The sequence below is a fragment of the Aquarana catesbeiana genome, linkage group LG10 (assembly GCF_042186555.1).
Source record: "Aquarana catesbeiana isolate 2022-GZ linkage group LG10, ASM4218655v1, whole genome shotgun sequence".
Taxonomy (NCBI): Eukaryota; Metazoa; Chordata; class Amphibia; order Anura; family Ranidae; genus Aquarana; species Aquarana catesbeiana.
This window is the reverse complement of record NC_133333.1, coordinates 210,213,427-210,238,690: the sequence shown is the minus strand read 5'-3', so window position 1 is coordinate 210,238,690 and position 25,264 is coordinate 210,213,427. Positions and strand designations below refer to the sequence as shown.

General features: G+C 43.0%; 1 protein-coding gene across 3 annotated transcripts in view; it reads right to left on the bottom strand.

Moving 5' to 3' along the window:
• Positions 1–25,264, bottom strand: part of ROBO3 (roundabout guidance receptor 3) — a 441,954-nt gene that overhangs the window by 141,125 nt on the left and 275,565 nt on the right. For all 3 annotated transcript variants that reach the window (XM_073603233.1, XM_073603235.1, XM_073603234.1), the window contains exon 2: positions 11,973–12,299. In XM_073603233.1, the coding sequence (XP_073459334.1) occupies positions 11,973–12,299 (327 nt within the window). The remainder of the gene's footprint in view (positions 1–11,972; positions 12,300–25,264) is intronic.

Sequence of the window (25,264 nt, the reverse complement as noted above, 5' to 3'; positions counted from 1 at the left end):
CCCCTCAGAGACTCACAGATTCTCTCAGTCCTCTTGACAGCATTCCCAGTCCTCCAGACTCGCTCAGCTGTCCCGACTCTCCCAGTCCTGTGGTTAAGGAATCTCTACAACATGAATTGCAGTCTCTTGAGTGGATCACCTCTCTTAATGGGGGTACACCTGTCTCCTGGATGGAGCACACAACTGTCTCCTGATGGGAGCCCTGAACTTTGGCCTGGCCTCTCTTATAACAAGTGTGCACACCTTTACACTCACACAGCTTGCAGGTCTCCAGTAAGAGATGGACACAGGATTGGAGACTTCTTCCCAAACAAATCTCTTCGAAGTCTCCAAGCTCCAGACCCCGATCTGGGGTTACCAAAACTCAGGGAACAACGACGAGCCAGTCTTCTCCACTCAGAAACAATACTCAAGAGCCCCTAAAACTTTAACTTTGAGAAAGCTGTGTGCCTTTGTGGCAGTAGCAGGGCCTAGCACTGTCACAATCATCACATACACAAAACGTGTGGAACCAAAAAAGAGACCCACATTGGTAAGGGATAAGTTACAGCAAAAAATACGCATTTTACTCCATTCAGTAAAAAGATTCTGATGCATTGCAGTGATACCATTGACTCCTAATGATTACTCCCACCAGACCCAAGAACCCTTCCCATCTTCCTTTGTCTACACCATCCACAAAATCAGTAAAGCCACACTACCACATCTGGTGTTCAATATACTTAGTTCATCACATTGGAAAAGACACAGTACCAGACTCCTCAAGCTCTAACATATTTCACACAAGTTTCTGAGGTAGAGGTAACATTTTTGTCAAGTTTGTATTTCTGTGTGTGACCCCATTGGGGAAATGTTCCCTCATTTACTATTTCTATAAAGCCTATACACTACAGCATCACAATTAAAATTTGTTTAGTCTATAGCTGCTTGATAGATTTTCTATTACTTCTTTTGTTAACCAATTGGGAAGGTTTAAAGACTTAAATAAAAATGTGACTTTTGGGAACACATCCAGGGTGGCAGTGCACAAGCTCTGCCACACTCAAGCTATCCTATCTAGCTCCACTGATCCATCAAGGACAGACCCACATTTCAAGGCCTTTAGCCCTGCGGAAGGGTTTTTGGGAACACATCCAGGGTGGCAGTGCACAAGCTCGGCCAAACTCAAGCTACACTACCTAGCTCAACTGATCCACCAAGGACAGACCCACGTATTAAAGCCTTTAGCCCTGAAGAAAGGGCTTAACCCAAAAATGTGTTAAACATTTTCTGTATACATACATTACAAATAAACGATTTTTTAATGATCAGAAACACCTAATGCCCTGTACACACGGTCGGACATTGATTGGACATTTCGACAACAAAATCCATGGATTTTTTCCGACGGATGTTGGCTCAAACTTGTCTTGCATACACACGGTCACACAAAGTTGTCGGAAAATCCGATCGTTCTAAACGCGGTGACGTAAAACACATACGTCGGTACTATAAACGGGGCAGTGGCCAATAGCTTTCATCTCTTTATTTATTCTGAGCATGCGTGGCACTTTCTCCGTCGGATTTGTGTACACACGATCGGAATTTCCGACAACGGATTTTGTTGTCGGAAAATTTTATATCCTGCTCTCAAACTGTGTGTCGGAAAATCCGATGGAAAATGTGTGACGGAGCCTACACACGGTCGGAATTTCTGACAACAAGGTCCTATCACACATTTTCCGTCTGAAAATCCGACCGTGTGTACAGGGCATTAGACTTTTCTATACAAGGCTTTTTCTATCCTCACCCACTGTCTAGATTATCTAGTCAGGTGATTATTAAGTTTTTTTATACAACCATCAAATACAGCCAATGCATTTCAGGAAAATAAAGCCAACTTCATGTCCATAAAGTTACACTATACTGCAGATAACATGGTGAAATTCTTATTTTCATTATGGAACATACACGCAAGTCCTGAAGAAAGGGGGAGGTTTTTCCCCTTCGAAATGCATTGTATACATCTGATACTTTTCTTTCCAATATTTTTTTATTGATTATAGTATATGGAAAATATACAATACATATTTCTTAAATATAAACAACAATGTAGAAGAGATTAAAGGAACAGAACTGGGCCAACATGGCCTACACACATTACATGTACCAAAATGAAACAGTTTTACTGGTTAAGTATAACATCGCTACATCTGTCTGTCCTTATATTTTAGTTGTCCCAGAATCATTACCATATCGCTTATGTGTTCCTTGTAGAGAGGGTGTGGCCCCGGGCGCCCACCCGTCCACCCCCTATGGGATCTACTCTGTGGACGTGAGGCCCCCAGCCCCCCCCCCCCCCCCCCACTTATAGGCAGCAATGCTACTATCGCTTCTTGGTTCTTTGCAATGTTGCGAGGGCAATAACACCAGGCAGGCAAACCTGCGTAAATTAACAAAAGTAAAAGTAAAGAGGGGAGAATTAAAGAGCAAGGGAGAGAAAGAAGAAGAAAAGAAGAGGTGGGGGGAGAATTGGGGTTGAGTGCACCCCTAGGGATCTTCTCTGACATCCATTAATTTTCAAAGCCTGCAGATAGGTATGTCAACCATGGTTCCCAAATCCTGTCGAAGGCCTGTTGTTTATCCGAAAGGATCGCCGACAGCATCTGATACTTTTAATGTGCAACTTGCACAAATCACCTGGCTAGAAAACCATCTTTTAGGTGTTCCTGACCCTAAACCTAGGACAAGTCATCAGAGAAGCAAAAGCCTCAGACCATGACCAGTTCTCTACATATTGTGCTTTTCCTGAGAGTTGATCTCCTTGAAGGATAACAACCTCTACAAATGTATAAAAATAAATCAAATTCTTATCAGGCCAGCGCTACCAAACCAGATGCTCACCACTACACCTTGAAGGGTCCAATGGACCCAGGATCGCTACACAAGTTGAGGAGGTACAAGGAAACCCTCTCCAGAAGGGGTTTACGGAGAATCTAAGCCTTTTCCTGCTCTTTGCTCTTACGATAACAAAATGAAAAAAATTGGCTAGTATTTGGCTTTAATCTGTACCATGTTCCCTCATTGCCGAACACATCAGGCAAACAACTATGCTGGAGATAAAAAAGGCACATTTTGTTCTACATAAAAGCAAAACAATTATTTACCCAGGATGACAACTTTATCTACAATCTATTTCACTGAAACTTGTTCTGTGAACTTTTGTAGAAAAACATCCACAAAAAGTACTTGTGTAAGCAAAATGTTTTTATCCAACAAATCCCATTTCATTTATTCTGAAGTATAAAAAAGAGCAGCGTTGTATGGACGAGTTTTATTTGAGTGTAAAGCACAAACATCCCCATTTCCAGAATCATTACCTCTTCAACTGAAATGGAGCAATTTGGTCTTTATATCTCCGCTCGTTACAGCTTGTTTATACACAACCCTGTCTAAAGATATATTTACTGATATTATCAAGCAATTCACAGAGTCAAATACTGCGGATAATAGTTTTGTGTGTAGGGGAATGGCTCACTGGAGTGTGAACATAATGGGTAAACACAATTAAATGGGGGGAAGAGATGGTGAGGTTTTATTGTGCTGTAACTGCACTAGAAGAGACTGAATCACCACTGGACATTGGATGATTCTGCTTAGGACAGGGGAGGATTCCGCGTTGTACGGGGGAGGATTTTGTGCTGGACATAGGAAGACTGTGCGCTGGACGTGGGAGGGTTGTGCGCTGGACATGGCAGGGTTGTGCGCTGGACGTGGGAGGGTTGTGCGCTGGACATGGCAGGGTTGGGTTGTGCGCTGGACGTGGGAGGATTGTGCGCTGGACATGGCAGGGTTGTGTGCTGGACATGGCAGGGTTGTGCGCTGGACATGGCAGGGTTGTGCGCTGGACATGGCAGGGTTGTGCGCTGGACATGGCAGGGTTGTGCGCTGGACATGGCAGGGTTGTGCGCTGGACATGGCAAGGTTGTGCGCTGGACATGGCAGGGTTCTGCTCTGGACATGGCAGGGTTCTGCGCTGGACATGGAAGGGTTCTGCGCTGGACATGGCAGCGTTCTGCGCTGGACATGGAAGGGTTCTGCGTTGGACATGGAAGGGTTCTGCGCTGGACATGGCAGGGTTCTGCGCTGGACATGGCAGGGTTCTGCGATGGACAGGAAAGGGTTCTGCGATGGACAGGAAAGGGTTCTGCGATGGACAGGGAAGGGTTCTGCGATGGACAGGGAAGGGTTCTGCGCTGAACATGGCAGCGTTCTGCGCTGGACATGGAAGGGTTCTGCGCTGGACATGGCAGGGTTCTGCGCTGGACATGGCAGGGTTCTGCGCTGGACATGGCAGGGTTCTGCGCTGGACATGGCAGGGTTCTGCGCTGAACATGGCAGGGTTCTGCGCTGGACAGGGAAGGGTTCTGCGATGGACAGGGAAGGGTTCTGCGATGGACAGGGAAGGGTTCTGCGATGGACAGGGAAGGGTTCTGCGATGGACAGGGAAGGGTTCTGCGATGGACAGGGAAGGGTTTTGCGCTGGACATGGAAGGGTTTTGCGCTGGACATGGAAGGGTTCTGCGCTGGACATGGAAGGGTTCTGCGCTGGACATGGAAGGGTTCTGCGCTGGAAGGGTTGTGCGCTGGACATGGAAGGGTTCTGCGCTGGAAGGGTTGTGCGCTGGACATGGAAGGGTTGTGCGCTGGACATGGAAGGATTGTGTGCTGGACATGGGAGGATTCTAAATATCATTTGACCCTGGGATGCTGTGTATTCTGGTAGAAGGTGAGCATTATTAGTGATACATTTCAGGCTTATAGGAAAAGGAAATGCGTAAATGTGCTTCCAAAAGACTTACAATTTTTTTTTTAGCGCTAACTCAAATCTCCATCTTGTATGTGGTAAGATCTCTCAGCTGCTCCAAATTCTTGGGTATCCAATGCCCAACCTTAGGTTCTTCTAACAGTTATACCTGTGCAGGATTATTAAAAATAATTGGAGCTGTGTGTGACCACTCTGTCATAGATGAGTAGGTTTGAATCAGGAAAATAAAGTAAATAGGAACCATGCCGTCTGTGCTGTCAATTATAATGGTGCAATGATGGGGTGGTTATTGGAGCAGCATTCGTCCTATTTACTGCCCGTGTTTTTAAAGCAGGGCATCCACAGACATAAGATCAGTTAATCTATATGGTAGCAGCCCACATAAAAATATTGAACAGCAGCTCTGCCACTGAAAACCATAAATAGGTTTTGTTTAGGGCTGAAGTACAATAGATTTGCCTGTGCTTAGTAAAAAAACGCTTCAGCTGGACCTTCAGTACTCAAGCCTAAATTTTAAATGCGAGACATATCCGCCCATAATTCCTTCATGAATTGCCTTCTTTGGTAAGGTGGGTGGAGCGGGAAACTCAGGTGCAGCGACAAAATCCCTATGTCCTATTAAAAAGCTGTTGGGAGCTCAACCTATAAGCTCCAAGCCATGTATAATCAAAGTAACGGGTGCCAAGCAAAAGATAAGAGACCAAGATGCTTTTAATTACTTATAATTCACTCAAAGAGTAGCCAATGGACTTCAGAGGCAACAAAACGCCCCCTTCGTCAGGGCTACAAAACAAACCTTAAACATAATGAATAAAAAAACAATAATAATAAAACAAAACAAACAATTATAAAGGCTTATGTGCACATATATGTATACGAATATAACACATTTTTTTTTTAAACTACCTTTCTTTTATATATTTTTTTAATATCCATGTTATGCTCATACATAAGCCTTTGTCATTTTTTTTATTTTAATTTATTTTTATTATTATTGTTTCTCCCTCATTATGCTTTATGTTCATTTTGTGGGATGGTGAAGCAGGAGTTTTGTTGCCCCCAAAACGCTTTGGCTGTTTTTGTTTCATTGAATTATGAATAACTGGACTCTTTCATCTTTTGGTTTTGTGCCCATTATTTCTATACTTTGAATGGCTTCCAGGTACCCTGCGGGGGAGGCCTGTTTGTTTGAAAACAGCCTTACCAAAGCTTGTAAGCTTATTTCTTCCTTGTATTTGAACGGTTTGAAAAAAGCATTGAAATCCCAATGCATGTTCCTCTGTAGTTTTTTGACCCTCCACACTTGCAGCCCCACAGAAAAAAAGTCAGTGAACCCTAATACTGTACTAGCTAGACATGTACATAGATTATGAGTTTAGCTATTTTGTTCAAGCTACAAATATTTGAAATACTGCGTCCACTCAGATGGTAGTGATGGAGCCACCATCCTGCTGTCCCCTGGCCTGGTCACCTATCCATCCTTCATTAATCTCCATGTGACAGTCTGGGATCCCAGGGCCCTCTATTCTGTTTGTTTTGTAGATCTTTACCTTGGTGACACATTAGTGAAGACAAAGGGTTCACCTTACAGAGAGGAGGCACAGGAGGTTACAGGTCCTCGGGGGTCAGAGCAGATAAACAGGCAGAGATTATAAACATGAACACATATCAATGAACACCCAGAATCCTCAGTAAGGGCGTCCATTACTCACACACAGACAGGTGATAACGCACACCACAATGGATCTTCCTGTCGCCAAAGCTGGGTTGACTCTTCTGGTCTGGGTAAACCTTTATACACAACAGAGGTGACATTTCTCCCAGAGGTCTTCAATGCACTGCTCTGTCTAATGGCATAATTATACAGACAGACCTGAGAACATCTCCTACATTGTCCATCAGACAACAGCGGTAAGCAGAAAATATAACAGGCACCCACCAACAAGAACCCGTGATAACACGTCTATGATGCTTGTTGGCCATAAAAATAAACAGGCGGACAGCTTTTGCTTACTACTGTAAAAGAAGAACAATAAAAAGGCCAATCGATAGATGTCACCAAGCTGTGGAGAGGTCACCCACAGCCCAGGGACAGTCAGCAGAAGACTGCAGTGACCTCTGACCCCTTCTGTGCTGATTGATTGCATGACGCCATGATGCCCTGTTCAGAATCTGCTCCATCTTCAACCAGATGATTCAGTAGGAAACCAAAGTAGGAAGGAAATGACAAATAAAGAGAGCCTGTCACATACATACTTGAAGGTGGATCTGTAACTCAGTGATGGTGACTCTTGGTCAGTACAATGTCGGCCTGTTTCCAAGTAGTCTTGACAAATCTTTTTGTTTAAGATTACTGAATCATAAACTGTACACAGGGCAAGGGACAATACAATGCAGCTTCATCAAGGGAAATAGAGAAAACAATAAAACATGACTGTGCAATCTGCACAAAAAAAGTTACCTTGTTAAAAATACATTAAAATGCCAATACATTATGTACTTTACAGTCACATTTTAAATTTCTCCTCTACCCCTACTGAAGCCATATAGGTTTGGGGTTTTGGCAAGTACAGACAATACTGGTCTTGAAAACAAAATGACTATCTCAACCATATAGCCAAAAATACATAGCCCCCCCCCCACACACACACACTAAATGTTTGAGTTCAGCATTTGCAGTAAAGCATACATTTCAGATAATTGTACTCTTTCAACCTTCCATAGTTTAGGTCCTTTTCTGCTCCAGCATGACTGTGCCCTGTGCACAAAGCCAGCTCCATAAAGACATGGTTTGGCCAGTTTGATGTGGAGGAACTCAAGTGTTCTGCACAATGCCCCAACCTCAACCCTAATGAACACCATTGGGATGAGTTGGAAAAACCAACGGAGCCAGGTCTTCTAATCCAACATCAGTACCTGATCTCACAATTTAGGTACAAATTCCCAAGGACACACTCCAAAATCTTGCGAAAGACTTCTTAGAAGATTGGATGCTGAAAAAGCCACAGAAGGTGGTCAACTCCATATTAATGGCCATGGCTATGGAATGGAATGCACTACAAGCTCATATAGGGGTAATGGTCAGATGTTCACCAACTTTTGTTCACATAGTTTGTGTATCTATTTTTAAACTACAGATAACCAGATTCTTAGAAGAAATGATGGACCAAGATAGATACCATTTTGAGTCATTTTAGTCCTGGACTGATTTATGTGGTAGAAAATCTCTCATTTATCCCAGTGAAAGGGCGATATAAATGGTGATGGACGGAAAGTCAGTCCCTGAAGAGTCACTGATAGACTGCAAAGGAGAGAATAGAGAAACACACACTCAGTCATCCTGAACCGTTAGGATGACGAAATGAGAAGCAGACTCCACAGAAAATAACTGTTTCTGCAGAAAGATCAATAAAAGTCAATCGGCCTCTCTCAGCATCTAACAGTCCTCACAGGAATGAGGTGATATCTCTTGAGATTTCCGATGTGTAATGTATAGCACATAGAGAATCAGCCTATATGTCTCTGGATACATCTACAGCCTCTGTGGAAGAAAGCTCCAACATGCTGATCTGTAAGTTAACTCCCTGGGCTTGCCGAGTTCAAAAGCGTCAAAAGTAAGGTGATCAAATTTTCAAAACGAAATCCGGGGACATATTTTTTTTTAATTGGGAAATGGTAAACAATTTTATAAGCATATTTTCTTCAAATTATATATGCAGTGTATGTAGTATGTGTTAATGGAATGATTGTATGATATACAGTATCTCACAAAAGTGAGTACACCCCTCATATTTTTGTAAATATTTTATTATATCTTTTCATGTGACAACAATGAAGAAATTACACTTTTCTACAATGTAAAGTAGTGAGTGTACATCTTGTATAACAATGTAAATTTGCTCTCCCCTCAAAATAACTCAACACATAGCCATTAATGTCTAAACCACTGGCAACAAAAGTGAGTACACCCCTAAGTGAAAATATCCAAACTGGGCCCAATTAGCCATTTTCCCTCCCCAGTGTCATGTGACTTGTTAGTGTTACAAGGTCTCAGGTGTGAATGGGGAGGCGGTGTGTTAAATTCGGTGTTATTGCTCTCACTATCTTATACTGGTCACTGGAAGTTCAACATGGCACCTCATGGCAAAGAACTTTCTGAGAAAAGAATTGTTGCTCTACATAAAGATGGCCTAGGCTATAAGAAAATTGCCAAGACCCTGAAACTGAGCTGCAGCACGGGGGCCAAGACCATACAGCGGATTAACAGGACAAGTTCCACTCAGAACAGGCCTCGCCATGGTCAACCAAAGAAGTTGAGTGCACGTGCTCAGCATCATATCCAGAGGTTGTCTTTGGGAAACAGACGGATGAGTGCTGCCAGCATTGCTGCAGAGGTTCAACGGGTGGGGGGGTCAGCCTGTCAGTGCTCAGACCATACATTGCACACTGCATAAAATTGATCTGCATGGCTGTCATCCCAGAAGGAAGCCACTTCTACAGTTGATGCACAAGAAAGCCCACAGTTTAAGATAAGCAGACTAAGGACATGGATTACTGGAACCATGTCCTGTGGTCCGATGAGACCAAGATAAACGTATTTGGTTCAGATGGTGTCAAGCGTGTGTGGCGGCAACCAGGTGAGGAGTACAAAGACAAGTGTGTCTTGCCTACAGTCAAGCATGGTGGTGGGAGTGTCATGGTCTGGGGCTGCATGAGTGCTGCCGGCACTGGGGAGCTACAGTTGATTGAGGGAACCATGAATGCCAACATGTATTGTGACATACTGAAGCAGAGCATGATCCCCTCCCTTGAGAGACTGGGCTGCAGGGCAGTATTCCAACATGATAACAACCCCAAACACACCTCCAAGACGACCACTGCCTTGATAAAGAAGCTGATGGTAAAGGTGATGGACTGGCCAAGCATGTCTCCAGACCTAAACCCTATTGAGCATCTGTGGGGCATCCTCAAGCGGAAGGTGGAGGATCGCAAGGTCTCTAACATCCACCAGCTTTGTGATGTTATCATGGAGGAGTGGAAGAGGACTCCAGTGGCAACCTGTGAAGCTCTGGTTAATTCCATTCCCAAGAGGGTTAAGGCAGTGCTGGAAAATAATGGTGGCCACACAAAATATTGACACTTTGGGCCCAATTAGCACATTTTCACTTAGGGGTGTACTCACTTTTGTTGCCAAGTGGTTTAGACATTAATGGCTGTAGCCTATCAGTGCAACCTCACCAGTGCAGCCCATCAGTGCCACCTTATCAGTGTCCATCAGTGCAGCCTATCAGTGCCACCTCATCAGTGCCTATGAGTGCAGCTCATCAGTGCCCATCAGTACAGCCTCATCAGTGCCCACCCATGAAGGAGAAAAATTACTTATTTGCAAAATTTTATAACAGAAACTCACCTCCTCCTTGTGGCCAATGCATTCAGTCTGTAGCTCCATTCTTTTTTAAGGCAATTCCGCCCCTCTGGATTACATTACCCATAATTCTTTGTAGTACATCATCCAGGAGGGAGAGGGAGGAACACTGTGCTCTGTTCTCTCCCCTATGTACTGCCGCTGCATGGAGAGAGATGGGAGGAGGAAGCAGACATAGGGGGAGGGGGGTCACGTCTCTGTCCCCGGGATCGCAGCCCGCGGTTCTTCTAGCTGACAAATGTGGAGGAGGAGTGGCGGGCTACTCTACAAGCAGCACACAGTCAGGCTGGAGCCGCTCCAGCTCCTCTGTCAGTGTCAGGGTATTACTATGCACAGAGCTGGAACTGACTCCTCCCACAGCCAATGCGCCCCCAGCCCACAAGGAAACTGCTTGCCCAGGTCAGGATCTGCCCTGCAAAGCGGGGACAAAACCGGGGACAGACGTGGTCCGGGGACGTCTGGTCACGCTAGTCAAAAGGCCTCACAATTTTTTTTTTCCAGCTAAAACTTCATTTTGTTCTAAACAACAATCTCTGTGTGCCATAGCAAAACTATTAAAAATGACATTTGCTGTTTCAAGCTTTGCTATAAAAGTAATTCTATAAGCAAAATAGCTCATGCCAACACCTGCTAATTTGCTTCCAGAGAAAAGTGACACAGGTACCTGAACTACATACACATGCATTTCATCACAGTGCTGCTGCGATCCATTCATTTTTTTTTATTATTTTTTTTTTTTTTTTGCAGAAAGCAAGAGATTTCTCAAGGCGCACCAAAACAGAATTTTGTTCCACTAAAGATCCGTTTAAGACTACAACCACTAATCCAGGAAATGGCTTCAGGCCTTCATAGCTGAACAAGACACACATCTGCTTGATGCTTTCTATTTGGTCAGGTGACATACAGGTATGTGATTGAGTAAAAGATCAAGAATATCACTAGGCAAAGGAGCAGAAGAAATCATAAAATATGTCTGGGCAAAGGTGACAGGACTACATTATTAAAGAAGAACTCTGGGCAAAACCTAAACACAACTTCTGTACCCTGCTATGTATACATTCAGAACCATCTTTTTTTTTAAATGATGCTTATATAATGTACTAAAATCCATAATTACTTTAAAAAAATTTCTTCAAACCATACATCAGGCTGAGATGGGGAATTGATCTTGGAGGCTCTACAAATTGGCATTTTTTTATCCTAACATGTTTCAAGCAGTGGGGGGTTAGAGGGATATAATTGAGGCAGGCTTATAAGGAGAAACAACATACATTACCAATGTTCTTTTATAGTCCAGTGAGCAAATGGTAGTGGGGAAGGGGTGGGGTTGGCACAGCAATCTACAGAGCTATGTAGCATCACCCTCCAAGATATAATGTAGCAGATGTGTGGAAATCATATTAGTGGCCAAACAGAGCAATCATAATAGTGGCCAAACAGAGCAGGCAAATTAATTCTTATATTTCAGCTCAGCATTAATTATTTCTGCTTCAAAAAAAGGCATTACTGGTATCACTCCATTCACCAATCCAAAAACATAAAAGCCAAGTTTAATACTCTAAAACTGTATATACTGGGACTGGTAATGCCCCCATTGCCACCTCTGAATCAAGAAAAAATATTAATCCAACCTGCGTGCAAATGTTTCAGGTTTTTTTGCCATCATGTGCAGGTATTACCACCACAACTTTAGTGAAGATGGACAATAGTTATGGCAAACAGACAAATCATAAAACATACTTGCTACTTCCAAAGATGCATTTCGGCTGACAGATTCTCCCAGGTAGTTTCGTGCCACGCAGATATAAACCCCCTCGTCTGGTTTACTTCTTCGTCCATGGACAATGCGAAGGAAGAAGAGGGAACCGCTCGGCAACAGCATACGGTGAGAACGAGGGTCATCTTTGTCCGTCTCCACTCGTTCACCATCTTTGTACCACTCGATAATGGGAGTGGGACGACCTTCTGCTTTGCAGTTCAGCGTTGCCGGTTCTCCCTTAGAAACGATGTGATCCGATGGATGTTCTACTATTCTTGGTGGGAAATCCTCCAAACGGGGACGAGAGCCTGAACAATACAAAGCAACAAAAAAAAAGTCATCAATATACCGTTAGTGTATCTCAGAAGAAGACCAAACATCTTTATACAGATTCTGGTCCACAGGTTTTACGTCACAGAAAGCCATGGCATTTTCCCCCCTAAAAATAATGCAATAATGCCTCTATTTTCAAAAAGGCTATGTTCCAAAACATACAGCTACTGGAGTTTTAAAATCCAACTAATGAGCAAACCTTGAAAAGGGTGATAACCTCAAAGATTATATACTGTATGGCTAAACGTTTGTGGACACCTGACCAGAAAGCCTATATAAGCCTACTGGACATCCCATTCCATAACCATGGACATTAAAATGACATTGTCTCCCTTTGCGGCTATATCAGCCTCCATTCTTCTGGGAAGGCTTTTTCATAAGATTTTGGAGAATGTCTTTGGGAATTTGTGCCCATTTGTGAATTCAGGTACTGATTTTGGATGAGAAGACCTGGCTCACAATCAGAGTTCGAATTCATTACAAAGATGTTTATCAGGGTTGAGGTCAGGGCTCTGTAGAGGGCACTTGAGTTCCTCCACATCAAACTGGTCAACCTATATCTTTATTGAGCTGGCTTTGTACACAGAGGCACAGTCATTTTGGAAAAATAAAGGACCTTCCCAAAAATGTTATCATAAGGTTGGAAGAGCAAATTATTCAAAAACATCTTTGTATGCTGTACTATTAACAGTACCCTTCATTGGAACCACCTGAACTCAATCATTTGAAGGGGGTGTCTACATACGTTTAAGTCAAAGTGTAGGTTTGCTGGTGAGGGGGCCACAAACAATTGGTCATATAGTTTTAGCCATTTTGTTTGCCAGAACAATATTGTCTACCCTGTACTGAATCCCCAACCTGACATCGCTTCATCAAGAGTAATAGGGAAATTGAAAATGTGACACTAAAAACATACTGTAGTGGGATTTTAGATTTTTTTTATTGTCATCTAAAAAATAAAAAAACAAAACAAAAAGTAATTAGCCATATGTGGAGCATAAAACATTCCTATAGCATCATGGGAGGCAAACCTTTTTGTACATTTACCCATCTCTGCTAGAATAAGGAAAACACTTTGAGATCAGAGGACTGGGGATGCCATTAAATTATTTATCCCTGCAGAAAAGTTTAGTTTTTATAAAGTGATATTGCAATCTAATTATGAACCTATTTTACAGCGAAATTCAGTACTGCTTAGTAAAGCATTAGAAACACGAAACGCATTCTGCCAAGTTATAATACTCCTTATAGTTATTAGAACTTATTACTGCATATTACAAACGCATAATCCATGAAAAGCCGTATTAACTGAGAATGTCTAATTGCTTTCTAGGTTTAAAAGCTTCTTAGAGCTGCTAATTATCCCGAGCTGTGTGCAGTTTTTATAATTACTTTGTAGCAGTTTTGTATGGCTTTTTAGGCCTTGGCTATGAATAGCACCCTTACATTAGATTCTGTGCCACAGAGGTAAAGTCTCACGTGTGATGTAATTATTTTAACCAGGTCAAACTGCAATGAAGAAAAGCTTTGGTTATTTTTGAATATTTGTGATTCAGTACTAGACATCCTGTCCCTTTCTGCCAACAGGTTTTGTTCAAAACATAAAGAAAACCAGTCATTACCAGTCATTCACCCAGACAGTCCGGGTTTTGAATCATGTGTCCGGGTTTCAAGAGGACTGAAACCCGGACCCTTATTAAGACCAAGCTGTGGCTCCCCAAGTAATCAAGATATTACTACTCTCCTCGGAGCACCCAAAGGTGTCCCAGGGCGATAAAGTGTTCAGGTTTGGCTTGAAGAAAAGGTGGCACCTGGCAACCCTATTCTCAACTGCTGGGCTGCAGCCTTTCTTCTCCCGCCAGGTGCAGATATTGTAACCTTCTACAGTGCTCCCCAGTTTCCATAGGGCCCCCAACCTTCCACAGTAGCTCAAAATCTCCCCATGACCCCCTGAGAGCCTTTAGCCTCCTTAATTCTTCCCAAAGTGCCCCCAACCACCCACAATGCCCTTCCAGCTTGCCGCAGAGCCTTCAACCCTCCATAGTGCCCCGGAAGAAGTCAAGTGTGACAAAACTGGTCGGGCGAGGATACACAGACTTGTCATCGCAACTTTTTATCGGTACCGTTTGCAGTTCTTTCAATGTTATGCACAATTTTTGGCTACTTGTCTTACTGCATTGTTTCCAATAAACACCTTTAAAGAAGGTTTTTTACACTATTGGGGTGCCTTGTTTATATATTTTATGGCTATCACTGGGGTGTCTGGATGATTGGAATTCAGTGCAGGAGGAATGTGTTGTGAGACAAACGTCATCTGCATTACATCTCCTAAGGATACAGCTGAGATATGCAAATGCCTGCATGACCTTCCATAATAAAGGGTCCATCACTTTTGGTAAAGGTACATCCTGACCGTAATGTTGGTGACGTCACAAGGTGGAGGATTTATTTTGGCTTTGTTCCACATAAGTACTTCAGTTTGAGGTTCGTTCATCTGAATATCTGGTGTCTTCACTCAGCTTGTGTTGCTGCATTGGACCTTTAAGAGCACTTTTTGGACATTCTTTATTGTTTTATTATTAAGCCCAACTTTATCTATTCTTTGTATATTATCTGTTGTGTTATATCTCACATATGCTATCTTGCTTTTATAGACACAAGGGCCATATTGTTATTTTATTTCTCCATAGTGCCTGCCCCCAACTTCCAACAGTGTCTAACAGTGCTCCCTAACCTCCCACAGTGCTCTCTGGCCCTCTTCAAAAACCTCATCCCCTACAGGGCCACCGAGTCCCCTAATCCACTCCACATCCCCCACCCCCCTTCTCCTTTCTCCAGCCCCATTCAGTGGCTTCCAACATTTCAATACCTGATTTGCTTTCTCATACTCTTAGGCCTCATGCACACTAAGCTTAAAAATTCAGCTTTTACGGTTCTACGGTTTTCTTTTTCAGCCTGTAAATGCTCCTTTATGTTAGGGTATGTGGCCACACACACAGACATTTACAGGCGTATTAGAAGAGGAGAGAGTTTAGAGATTGAAAAAATAAAAATAAATAAATTGAGCGTTCAGGAGAGGAGCTTATGGGTAAAAAATGCTGAACGCGCCTAAGCGCTAAGCATGTTTGGCGCTTGAGTGTTCATTCAATCCAGTGGCCAGAAATAATATTGTGGCCAATGGAATTAATAAACCCCCAAATGCTTGATGCGCCTACAGCGTGTGCAAAACACATTTTTTTAGGCTGCTGTCAGGAGCAAAGGTGTCCAGAGAAGGAAAAAAAGATATCCTGTGTGTATAAACTTTATTATTTACTATTGAGGCATGGACATTTTTGGAAGAAATTTCAGGACCTGGTCTCAAAAAGGTTGAGAACCACTATTATAGATCACCTGAAGTTTGACCTCATAACAACATATGCCACCAATCTCCCAAGTGTGCATAACAGTGCCATATTAGGGGTTGCAGGGTTGTATGTCTGACATGGCTACTATTACTTATGAGCTAGAAGAAAGTATGTATTATCAAGCATGATTATAGGCAAATGACAGGGACATAATTGTCAAACCTCAGAGGGCTCATCACTGACTGTTCGCTATAAGATTCACCACAGAAAAAAGTACATAAAGCTGTCTATATTTGGTGACTGGGCTTTGGGTTGGCTGTCAATTTACAGCAGCCACTTTAAAACACCATAATGAAACATCAGAACTCCTTTAAGCTGTAGACAGTAGCCAGTGTCCCTTTGGTGGGGTCTACAACCCTTAATGTGACAACCGGAGCCTTTCCTGACCCCACTTTGACAAATTGGCTTGGCTGTTGTGAGAGTAAGCGATGACACCTCTGGGTCTCTGTCCTAAGTGATGGTGATTTTCTGCTAAGGGTCACAGCCAGTAACCTCGGCAGAGCTGTCCCACAGCCCACTGGAGACAGAGGGAGGCCCCATCAGTGGCAGGGTGAATGGTTTCTTCAGGGCCTCTTATGGTCTCCATGTCCACCTCCTCTTTAGCAGAATACAGAGTCATATATTAAACAGATATATAAGCAGATCTATTCATCCCCAAGCAGATTTTTGTTCGCACCTCAAGAGAAGCAAGAAAGACTACTGTGGGCCCAGAGTATCAACTTCAGGCTCTGACTTCAGGAACTCAACAAGCTAAATCAATTTCAAGCTTCTCATCAATAAATATAATTATAAAAAAGATGTGACTGTGTATTTACCACCTTCACCTAAAAGGCATAGCAGTTCCCCATCTTTTGACTAATTTACAGGTAATTTGGCAAATGGGCACACTTTGCTTGGTTAAGTGACAACTTGTGTATCACTAATCAGAAGAACATTATTGGGCATTAATGTATCTTTTCATACGGTGTAGGTCCTTTCTTTGGAAATGCAGCAGACTATTCCATACCGTAAGAAGAGGAACAGACTGTCTCAAAGGTCATTTTGTCTAGTCAAGTAGGCAATAAAATCTATAATTAAAATGTATCTAAAATGTCAATAACTTTTTTTTTTGGACAAACTAGGGAAAGGTTAAAAAAAATTTTTTTTTGCTATGTACAGGATAAAAACAGCACCCCCTATTTAATGTTTAGAATGGGTTGTATTTGTCATTAATATGATAAGGCAATGCATTTCATGGGCCTCTTCCTCAGAGCTCGAAAAATCTGAAGATACGGATCTCGAAGTTGGCAGCCAAACTTGAGCTGGAATAGGTGTTTTATAAACCTTACAAATAATTAGATATTTCCTTGATCTCCTTCATCACTTTAATTAATCCACATATTTCCAATATAGAAAATGCATCTAAAGGTCTATGAGAATACTGCCCAGTTGTTAGTGGTCAATGTTGGGGCAATGGCCCCCAGTACACTTACAAAAAAAACACCATGAAAGCTGAACCAATACTGGTTTAACCCTAACATGAACAAATAGAAGATCAAATATATTCCAGATCCTTATCTTTTGAATTTTCAAGTAATGAAGGAGGATCCCTTTAGCCCCTGAAATGTGTTGGTTATCTCACTGATAACAAATAAAACTAAGTCTGGGATGTCCAACAATGGAGTGGTGTTTTCATACTCCAACCTTTGTATAAATTTTAATAAGAACACCCCTTATTGGGTCCTTGGGCCTACTTCCACAAACCAACTACCAAAAATTAAAAAAATTAAAATAAATAAGTCTAGTATTCCTCCCCTTCTACTGAACAAGATTTTTTTTAGATGCCTGCTTGCCACTTCTTACCCTGGAGACACAACAGGAACCGAGAAGAAAGCCCCTTTTCTACCAGAACTGGTGTCTTTACTGGAATATTTCCCTTTATTCTTTTTCTGGTGACAACTTTAACATTTTAGATCCCCCATCACTTTCAGTCCCAATTGCAATGGTCACCAAGACAAATAAAGAGGGTGGAACTCTATAGTGAGGACACAGATGGCAATAAAAACCTGACAAGAGCTCGCACTCTTCTCCATTCTACATATGTACAGAGGGTGAAGATTATGAATACATAATTACATGATATCCATCTGTCAGGCCAAGGACATGAATGGTGTTTGAACTTAGAGGCCATAGACATCCTGCATATCCTCTCTGCAAGCTTAATATCCTGCACAGTCAATCCACAGAGAATAGACAAATACAGTCTTACATCTGATCTCCATCCCGAAAAGTCATAAACCACATCCAGGGGAGTAAAAAATTACTTAAGGAAAGATTTGGAAAGATTTGTAATATTTTAGCTTGAAGAGACCCCTGGCTCAGGAAAAGGAGAATGAGTGTAAAGGTAATGGTGAAGTTCCTGGCAGTGGAATTTTAAACTATAATGTAAACCTGGCTGGAGCTCCCATCATCGGTACAGAAGTCTCCAGGCTCACACCAGGAGAGATGGATGGAAAGAAGGATGCCTCCTCCAGCATAATGGTCACTTTCATATCCAACACACTTCTCCAAAGGGGTGAACTCAGCCACGGGGTCAAACGAAGTCATGAATGCAAAGGCCATTTAACCTGACATATTTTTGGTGGCTCCACACAGCAGTCTGTCTCCTCCAGCCCTCTCAGCTGTTGATGTGTAAGCTAATAACAGACAGACCCCTGCCGACCCTTAGGACCACCGTGTGACCTGCAGATCCATCTGCCAGAAGGAAGGCAGGTCAATGTATTCAGAATTTGGTTTGGGTTTGCCTCACTCATAATATATATAGCTCTGACATATTCCACAGTGCTGTACAGAGAAGTCACAGTCACATCCTTCTGCACCAGAAGAGCTTACACTCTAATGTGCTACTACAGTCGCACACAGGGTAAAGCCGGCCATATACCGTTCTAATCTCGGCCGGTTCAGCAGGAACCGGCCAAGATTGCAACATGTATGGGCAGGCGGAATTTACCAAAGTTGATCGATCACCTTGGGTACAACCAGCCTGTCAGATTTTACATGCGATTATTGCTAGAGGCTTGTTATAGCCATTAGCAACAATCACTGTTTTCTTCCAGTGGGGGTAGCTCCCCCGCCAGGATAACCCAATAGTTCCATGGAAAGGATTCCCCTGTTAACACTGTCTGTGTTGATGGGGGAATCGAGCGATTTTCTTTTTTGCAACCTCTGGTTGCAGGAAAGAAAACCACTCCGTCTATGGCCAGCCTTATGCCCTGTACACATGATCCGAAAATTGAACGACAGATTGTCCGTTCTTTTTTTTCCATGCTAGTCGTATATCAAACCTGAATAGTTTACTAAAGTAACACAAATTCTCATACGACAAAATAAAAAAAATCGGAAGTGACATCAGGTGTTGTAGTGGATTTGCATTGTATTTTTGGACGACAACTGTACTGATTCAACGAAAACCGTGCGATCTGGTATCGTACGAGTAAAATTTTCATGTTTGCCCGATCGGATAATATCGGATGAACTGTCGTGATTGGCTCTCGTTGGCTCTGTACTAACGATCAGATTATCGTACGATCGCGTCAAAAGCGGTATTTTTCGTCTGATTTTTGGATCGTGTGTACGAGCCATGAGTCTGCCAGTTAAAGCTGAACTCTAGACAAGCAGCTAAATACAAATTTGAAATAAATATACAATATTGGATTTACCTGCCAAAAGATCTGTGATATTGGTCTGCCAGGCGTCATGGCCTCCAATGCAATGGCAGCACAGTATGGTCAACACATCGCCAGCCTGCAGATTGCTGAAAGAGTAGCAGCACAGCAATGAAGTAATCTCTCTGCTCTCCCCTCCTGTCAGCACATTTGCATTGGAGCACATACTGTTTGGCTGTTAGTCCTGGCCGTTCCTCTCCCAGTCTGAGCACTTCCCCGCAGGGAATTACAGGATGCTAAACTGTAATCCAGGTACGTCCGCTAGCTGCAGTTATAAATACGGTTCTTTTTGCAATAAATCAGTTTATTTAAGTTTCTTATATATCTGCCTGGCGTTCGGCTATGAGGACTCATTCAAATGTGCAGCCAGAGGGCGGTAAAAGCAGGAATACGGTTTGGAGCTGCTCAGGGCCGTACACATGCCTTGATGCTTATCTACATGCCCATGGCAAAAATCAAACACATCACATTTGGTTGTCAGTACTGCTGCTGAACAATAAATGTAATTGGGCTGAGCCACAGCTGCGTGCAGTGGACAGGATTACTGTAGCTTGGCCCTTTTACAGTTAAAACAGGCGGTGAGGAGACAGATTGCCTTCCAGCTGCCTGCCAATCGCCTACTGAAAAGCAACCCACCATGGATTGCTTTTCAGCAAGGGCTTCCGTACATGGGAACAAGCTCTAAAACAGATTTCCAGAGAACTTTTGTCCAGTTTATGACAAGCACGGCATCCCGTAATGGATGATTCCTGCGCTAAATAGGAAGCGTGGGAGCAGAAGCACACATGCCACATTTGCCTTGCTGCACGCACACAGTAAAGAAAACACATAAACTAGATGTGAAATGCAATTAAGAGGAACACATTCTTCACAGTAACCCCGACACGTTTCATACTGTAATTAATGTCACACACCGATCATTCTATCATTAGGTCACTGCAAAATGATCCCTGTTCACATGCCGTGAAATGCGTTGTGTGACAGAGGAGGAAAGAGTAGCGGGTGAAAAATAACACAGCGGATTTTAATAACAAAACGCTATGAAACAGCTACGGCCTGTCACTGCGCCAATGCTTCAAAGTCACAAAGGCAGATATTACCCAGCCATGGGTCAAGCGGAAAAACAATACTCAGCCTGTACCAAAAAAATACATGAATACTGGATAGATACAACGTAGATAGAAAGATATAGATACTGTATGATCAAATGTTTGGAGACACCTGCCCATCACATCTATATGAAATTGTTTTACCTCCCATTCCAAAACCATTGGCATTCAGGTGTTGGCCTCCCATTATGGATATACCAGCTTCCACTCTAATGTCCCTTTTCTATTCCATCAGGACTGTGCTTTGGTTCCATACAGACATGGTTTCACCAGGTTGGTGTGGAGGAACTCCAGTGTCCTACACAGAGCCCTGACCTCAACCCTACTGAACACCTTAATGATGAACTGGAAGAACAAAGACTTTGAGCCAAGTCTTCTCAACATCAGTCCTTGACCTCAACATCATTTTGAATGGCATCCCAATGCTCTAGGCCAGGGGTCCTCAAACTTTTCAAACAAAGGGCCCATTTACTGTCCTTCAGAATTTAGGAGTGCCGGATTGAGGCCAGTGGGCGCAGAAAATGTCCAGGGCCCAGCATCAGTATGAAAAAATATGGCCTCAGGGTTGGTGGTCAGTAGGAGGAGGAGTAAAGCCCCTATCAGTAGGAGGAATAGTATCCCATCATTGGTATCAGTGGAAGAAATAGTGCCCCCTTGTTGGTGTCAGTGGGAGGAATAGTGCCCCAAGGGGCGGATAAAGGCTAGCGAAGGGCCACAACTGGCCCTCGGGCCGCAGTTTGGAGACCCCTGCTATAGGTAATGCAACTCCAATGCACCTGCACTGCAGCGCACCATAAAGCCCGTGCATTGTGGTGCTCTGCATCACCAAAAATCCTGCATGTCTGTTTTTCAATCTGTTCTTGTTCATTGGTCGCCTATTCAAAATGAATGGGTTGCCGTAATGCAATGAACAGTGTGAATGAATGAGCCATGACTGAATGATGTTCAATTTGCTCTGTGTACTATACATCAAATAGATGCAATTTATTCCTAAATAAAATACTTATTTTCACCTTTTTTCCTCCTTCCTTACGTCAGTGCTGCAACCTGCCACGGCCTCTTTTCAGTCACACAGTAGGTAAGGTTGTAACTTCCTGTCTACCTACATTCGAGTGACGGTTCTGAATGGCATTTCTCAGGATGGGTTTCCTTAAGGTGACAACGGTGGAACATGCCAATGTCATGCCTATGTAAATTGCCATGCACTGGTTCCGCCCCCGTGTTAGCTGATTGGCCAATATAAACCTGTCAAATTCAGTCTCATCTCCTGTCTGCTCTTACTGTTTTCCAGCCGCTGGTATAAAAGATGTTCCAGCCTTGTGATTGGTCGTACTCAGGGCTTTTTTCTCAGAAAATAGGTGCAGGTACTCCCCCTTCTGAGTCACCTCTTGTCTCCGCCCCCTACCCACCTCTGAGCACTATCCCTTGGTTCAACCTCCTATCCTACATCTCAGTACTGCCCCTTTTCACAAGAAAAGGGGCAGTACAGAACCAAGTATCATGTTGTGATTCTAGGTAATTTGCATGGAATTTGTTCAAGATAACAGAAAAGAAGTGAAATAAATCCCTTGCAATCAGCATCAGTAGACCCCAGCAACAATAGATCCTCCCCTGCAACAATAGAAAAAGCAGTGAAATAGATCTCCTGCAATCAGCAACAACAGAACCCCCTCTTCTGCTACAACAAAGATCCCCACAGCAACAAAAAATCCTCCCCTGTAACAATAACCCCCCCCACAAACAAAAATGCCCCCAGCAATAATATCTTCACCCAAGCAACAATAGATCTTCCAGCAGCCAGCATCAATAGACCCTCATAGACCACATAGATCACCCACCAGTAACAACAGATCACATAGATCACCCACCAGTAACAACAGATCACATAGATCACCCACCAGCAACAATAGACCTCCCCAACAATAACAGACCGCCGGCAACAATAGATCCCCCCAGTGACAACAGATCCCCCAGTAGCCAGTATCAATAAGCCCTCCAGCACACCAGAGCACCCCTTGCCATTACATACATTTAGTGCTGAAGGTGCTGGAACTGCGTTCCCCCATGTTTCCACTGAAAAAAACCTTGGCCATACTGGATAAAGAGGACGTCCATAGACACCACTGCTGTTCCAGCACACGGCGAGTCCAGATCCCTGTGCATGACAGTTGTTTCCAGTCGGCTGACTGTGCGGTTTTCCATCCCTCCATATTCTCTGTTCCTTCCACATCCAAGCAGCATTTCCTTTACCAGAATGTAAATGTAGATTTGTGTTTTTAATAAACGGTTCTATGCTTTTATTGATTCCTGTGTTGTGGCCACTCTATTGTGTCTCTACATACTTTTGAGGATCCTTCCCAGATCTGGTGAGCCCTGTTGCGGAACGGTTTGAGCTTCCATCCATCCATCCATCCCTGTGGTTCGGCCTGCATTCACTGTTTTCAAGGCTGTTGATCATCCTATGAACTCATACTAATACCAGCTCTGGAGCTACTTCTCTACATTCAAGTACTTTGCATAATTTTTAATATTGCCGTTTGCATTTCACCATCCCTATTCCATGGTCTTTGGCGTTTCAAACTGAGAGCACGGAAATACTTTTTTTCTTTTTACAATGGTGGAACATACCTATGTAATGTGTTGAGATGGTCACATGTAGTCTTCATCAGAAGCCAGGGTGACAACGCAAGAGCACAACTGGAAGACCGAGACAAGGCAAGGCGTTGTCACCCTAGCACAGGAAGTGCCGGACCTCGATGGCAGGATTACCAGAGAATATTTTAAACAAAGCTGACGATTTTAAAAGACTGAAAATCACTTTTGAAATTTAATTAAACGCTTATATGAGATTTTTGCATTTACATCTACTTTAAATATGTTTTGTATGCCAAACCGGAGCAATCAGAAACGCCAGGTAAATATTCAATCACACAAAATAACTCCAAAAACCAGCCGATGGTGGCGTCCTGCTTCAAACCCCACCCATACAAAAGGCGACATTTACATCTCTATTAGCATAGCGAACCCTTTGGGCACAATTTACCCGGCACACATAAACCCTGCCTGCGTATTTAGACTTATTACCATAATTGGGCCCTGACACACTCATTATTTGTCCTGCTAAAATGTTGACTTTATCCATTCATTTTTAAGATGAAACACTTATCAAGAATGAGGAATTCATGAATGAATTATTGATGAGGACGACACATTTTCTTCATGTGTGTTTTTTTTTTCTCCTTGTGACAGGTTGACGTTTTCATGGCCGTTTTGTCTTTGGTAACGTGGCAATATGATAGGGCGTCTTTGCCAATGGATGGGTAAAAAACAAAAAAATCTTGACTTTGTTATTATTATGGATGGTGTCCTTCACTAGAAAAATATTAGTCGAATGAGCCCTCGCAGATACGCTCGATTCCTGCACTTGGGATATCAATTATTTATTTGGAATGCGCTCCGGGGAAATTGGATCCCAACACTTCCCCAGCTAAGCTCATTGTTTAATCTCGCCTCCGTATACGGGGAAGGCTACCAATATGTTCAACGCTAATTCTGTAGGGGAAACCTGTTAGCTAATGAGGCCCCTTTCTCTCTCCCCCCCCCCCCCCCCCCCCCCCACCTTCTCTGGCAGACTGCAGGAGGAAGTGATTTGCATTGCAGGAGGGGGATTTGGAAGTATGCAGACCCCAGGGTGGAACTCACAACACACGGATGCAAATAACGGAAGCCAATTAGACAAAAGAGGATCGGGGAAGGTTACCTGCCTGATTTGGCAGCAGTTAAAGGCGCTGCGCCTGACTGAGCTCACTACTGTTAATCTGCGGCTCTCACTCACAGCCTTTGGATGAAAAATAAACAATTAAATGAAGATAAAAAGCATTTCTATCCAAATCACGATTTTTATTTTTTTTTTGGCCCCTTCTAATAGACCAAGTTAATCCTTTGAAATTTGAAAGTAAATCTGGCCATACACCAGTAGAATTTTGTTAGTGTTTGTTTTTTTGGCGCATTTTTTTGATTTTCGAATGGTTATTGATCTCAAATTGGAGATTGTTTTTGATTGTAATGACGAGGAGCAGGATGAAGAATTTTTCTTGGACAAATTAAATTCTACCTGTAAATGTGGTTTTCATTCAGGAAAGACTGTATATAGTGTAATGTTCATATTCTAGGCCAGCCTTTCTCAACCTTTTCAACACAGAGGAACCCTTAAAATAGTTCTCCAGTCTCGGGGAAACCCTGCTAAAAATGAGAAATCTACAACTCATGATACATTAGTGTGATGGTCATTGGGAAGAATGGTCCTTACACTTGTGGTCATTGGGAAGAATGGTCCTTACACTTGTGGTCATTGGGAAGAATGGTCCTTACACTTGTGGTCATTGGGAAGAATGGTCCTTACACTTGTGGTCATTGGGAAGAATGGTCCTTACACTTGTGGTCATTGGGAAGAATGGTCCTTACACTTGTGGTCATTGGGAAGAATGGTCCTTACACTTGTGGTCATTGGGAAGAATGGCCCTTACACTTGTGGTCATTGGGAGGAATTACCTCCTCACAGAAAGCTAAAAAGATCAATGGTGTCAGTGGGAACTTATCTGAGAGGCAGAAATTGCTCAATGCTGAAGGAACACCTAGCAACCTCTGGAGGAACCCTGGGATTCCACAGAACCCTGGTTGAGAATCACTGCTTCAGGCATAAATAAACCCATTTAATGTGTCT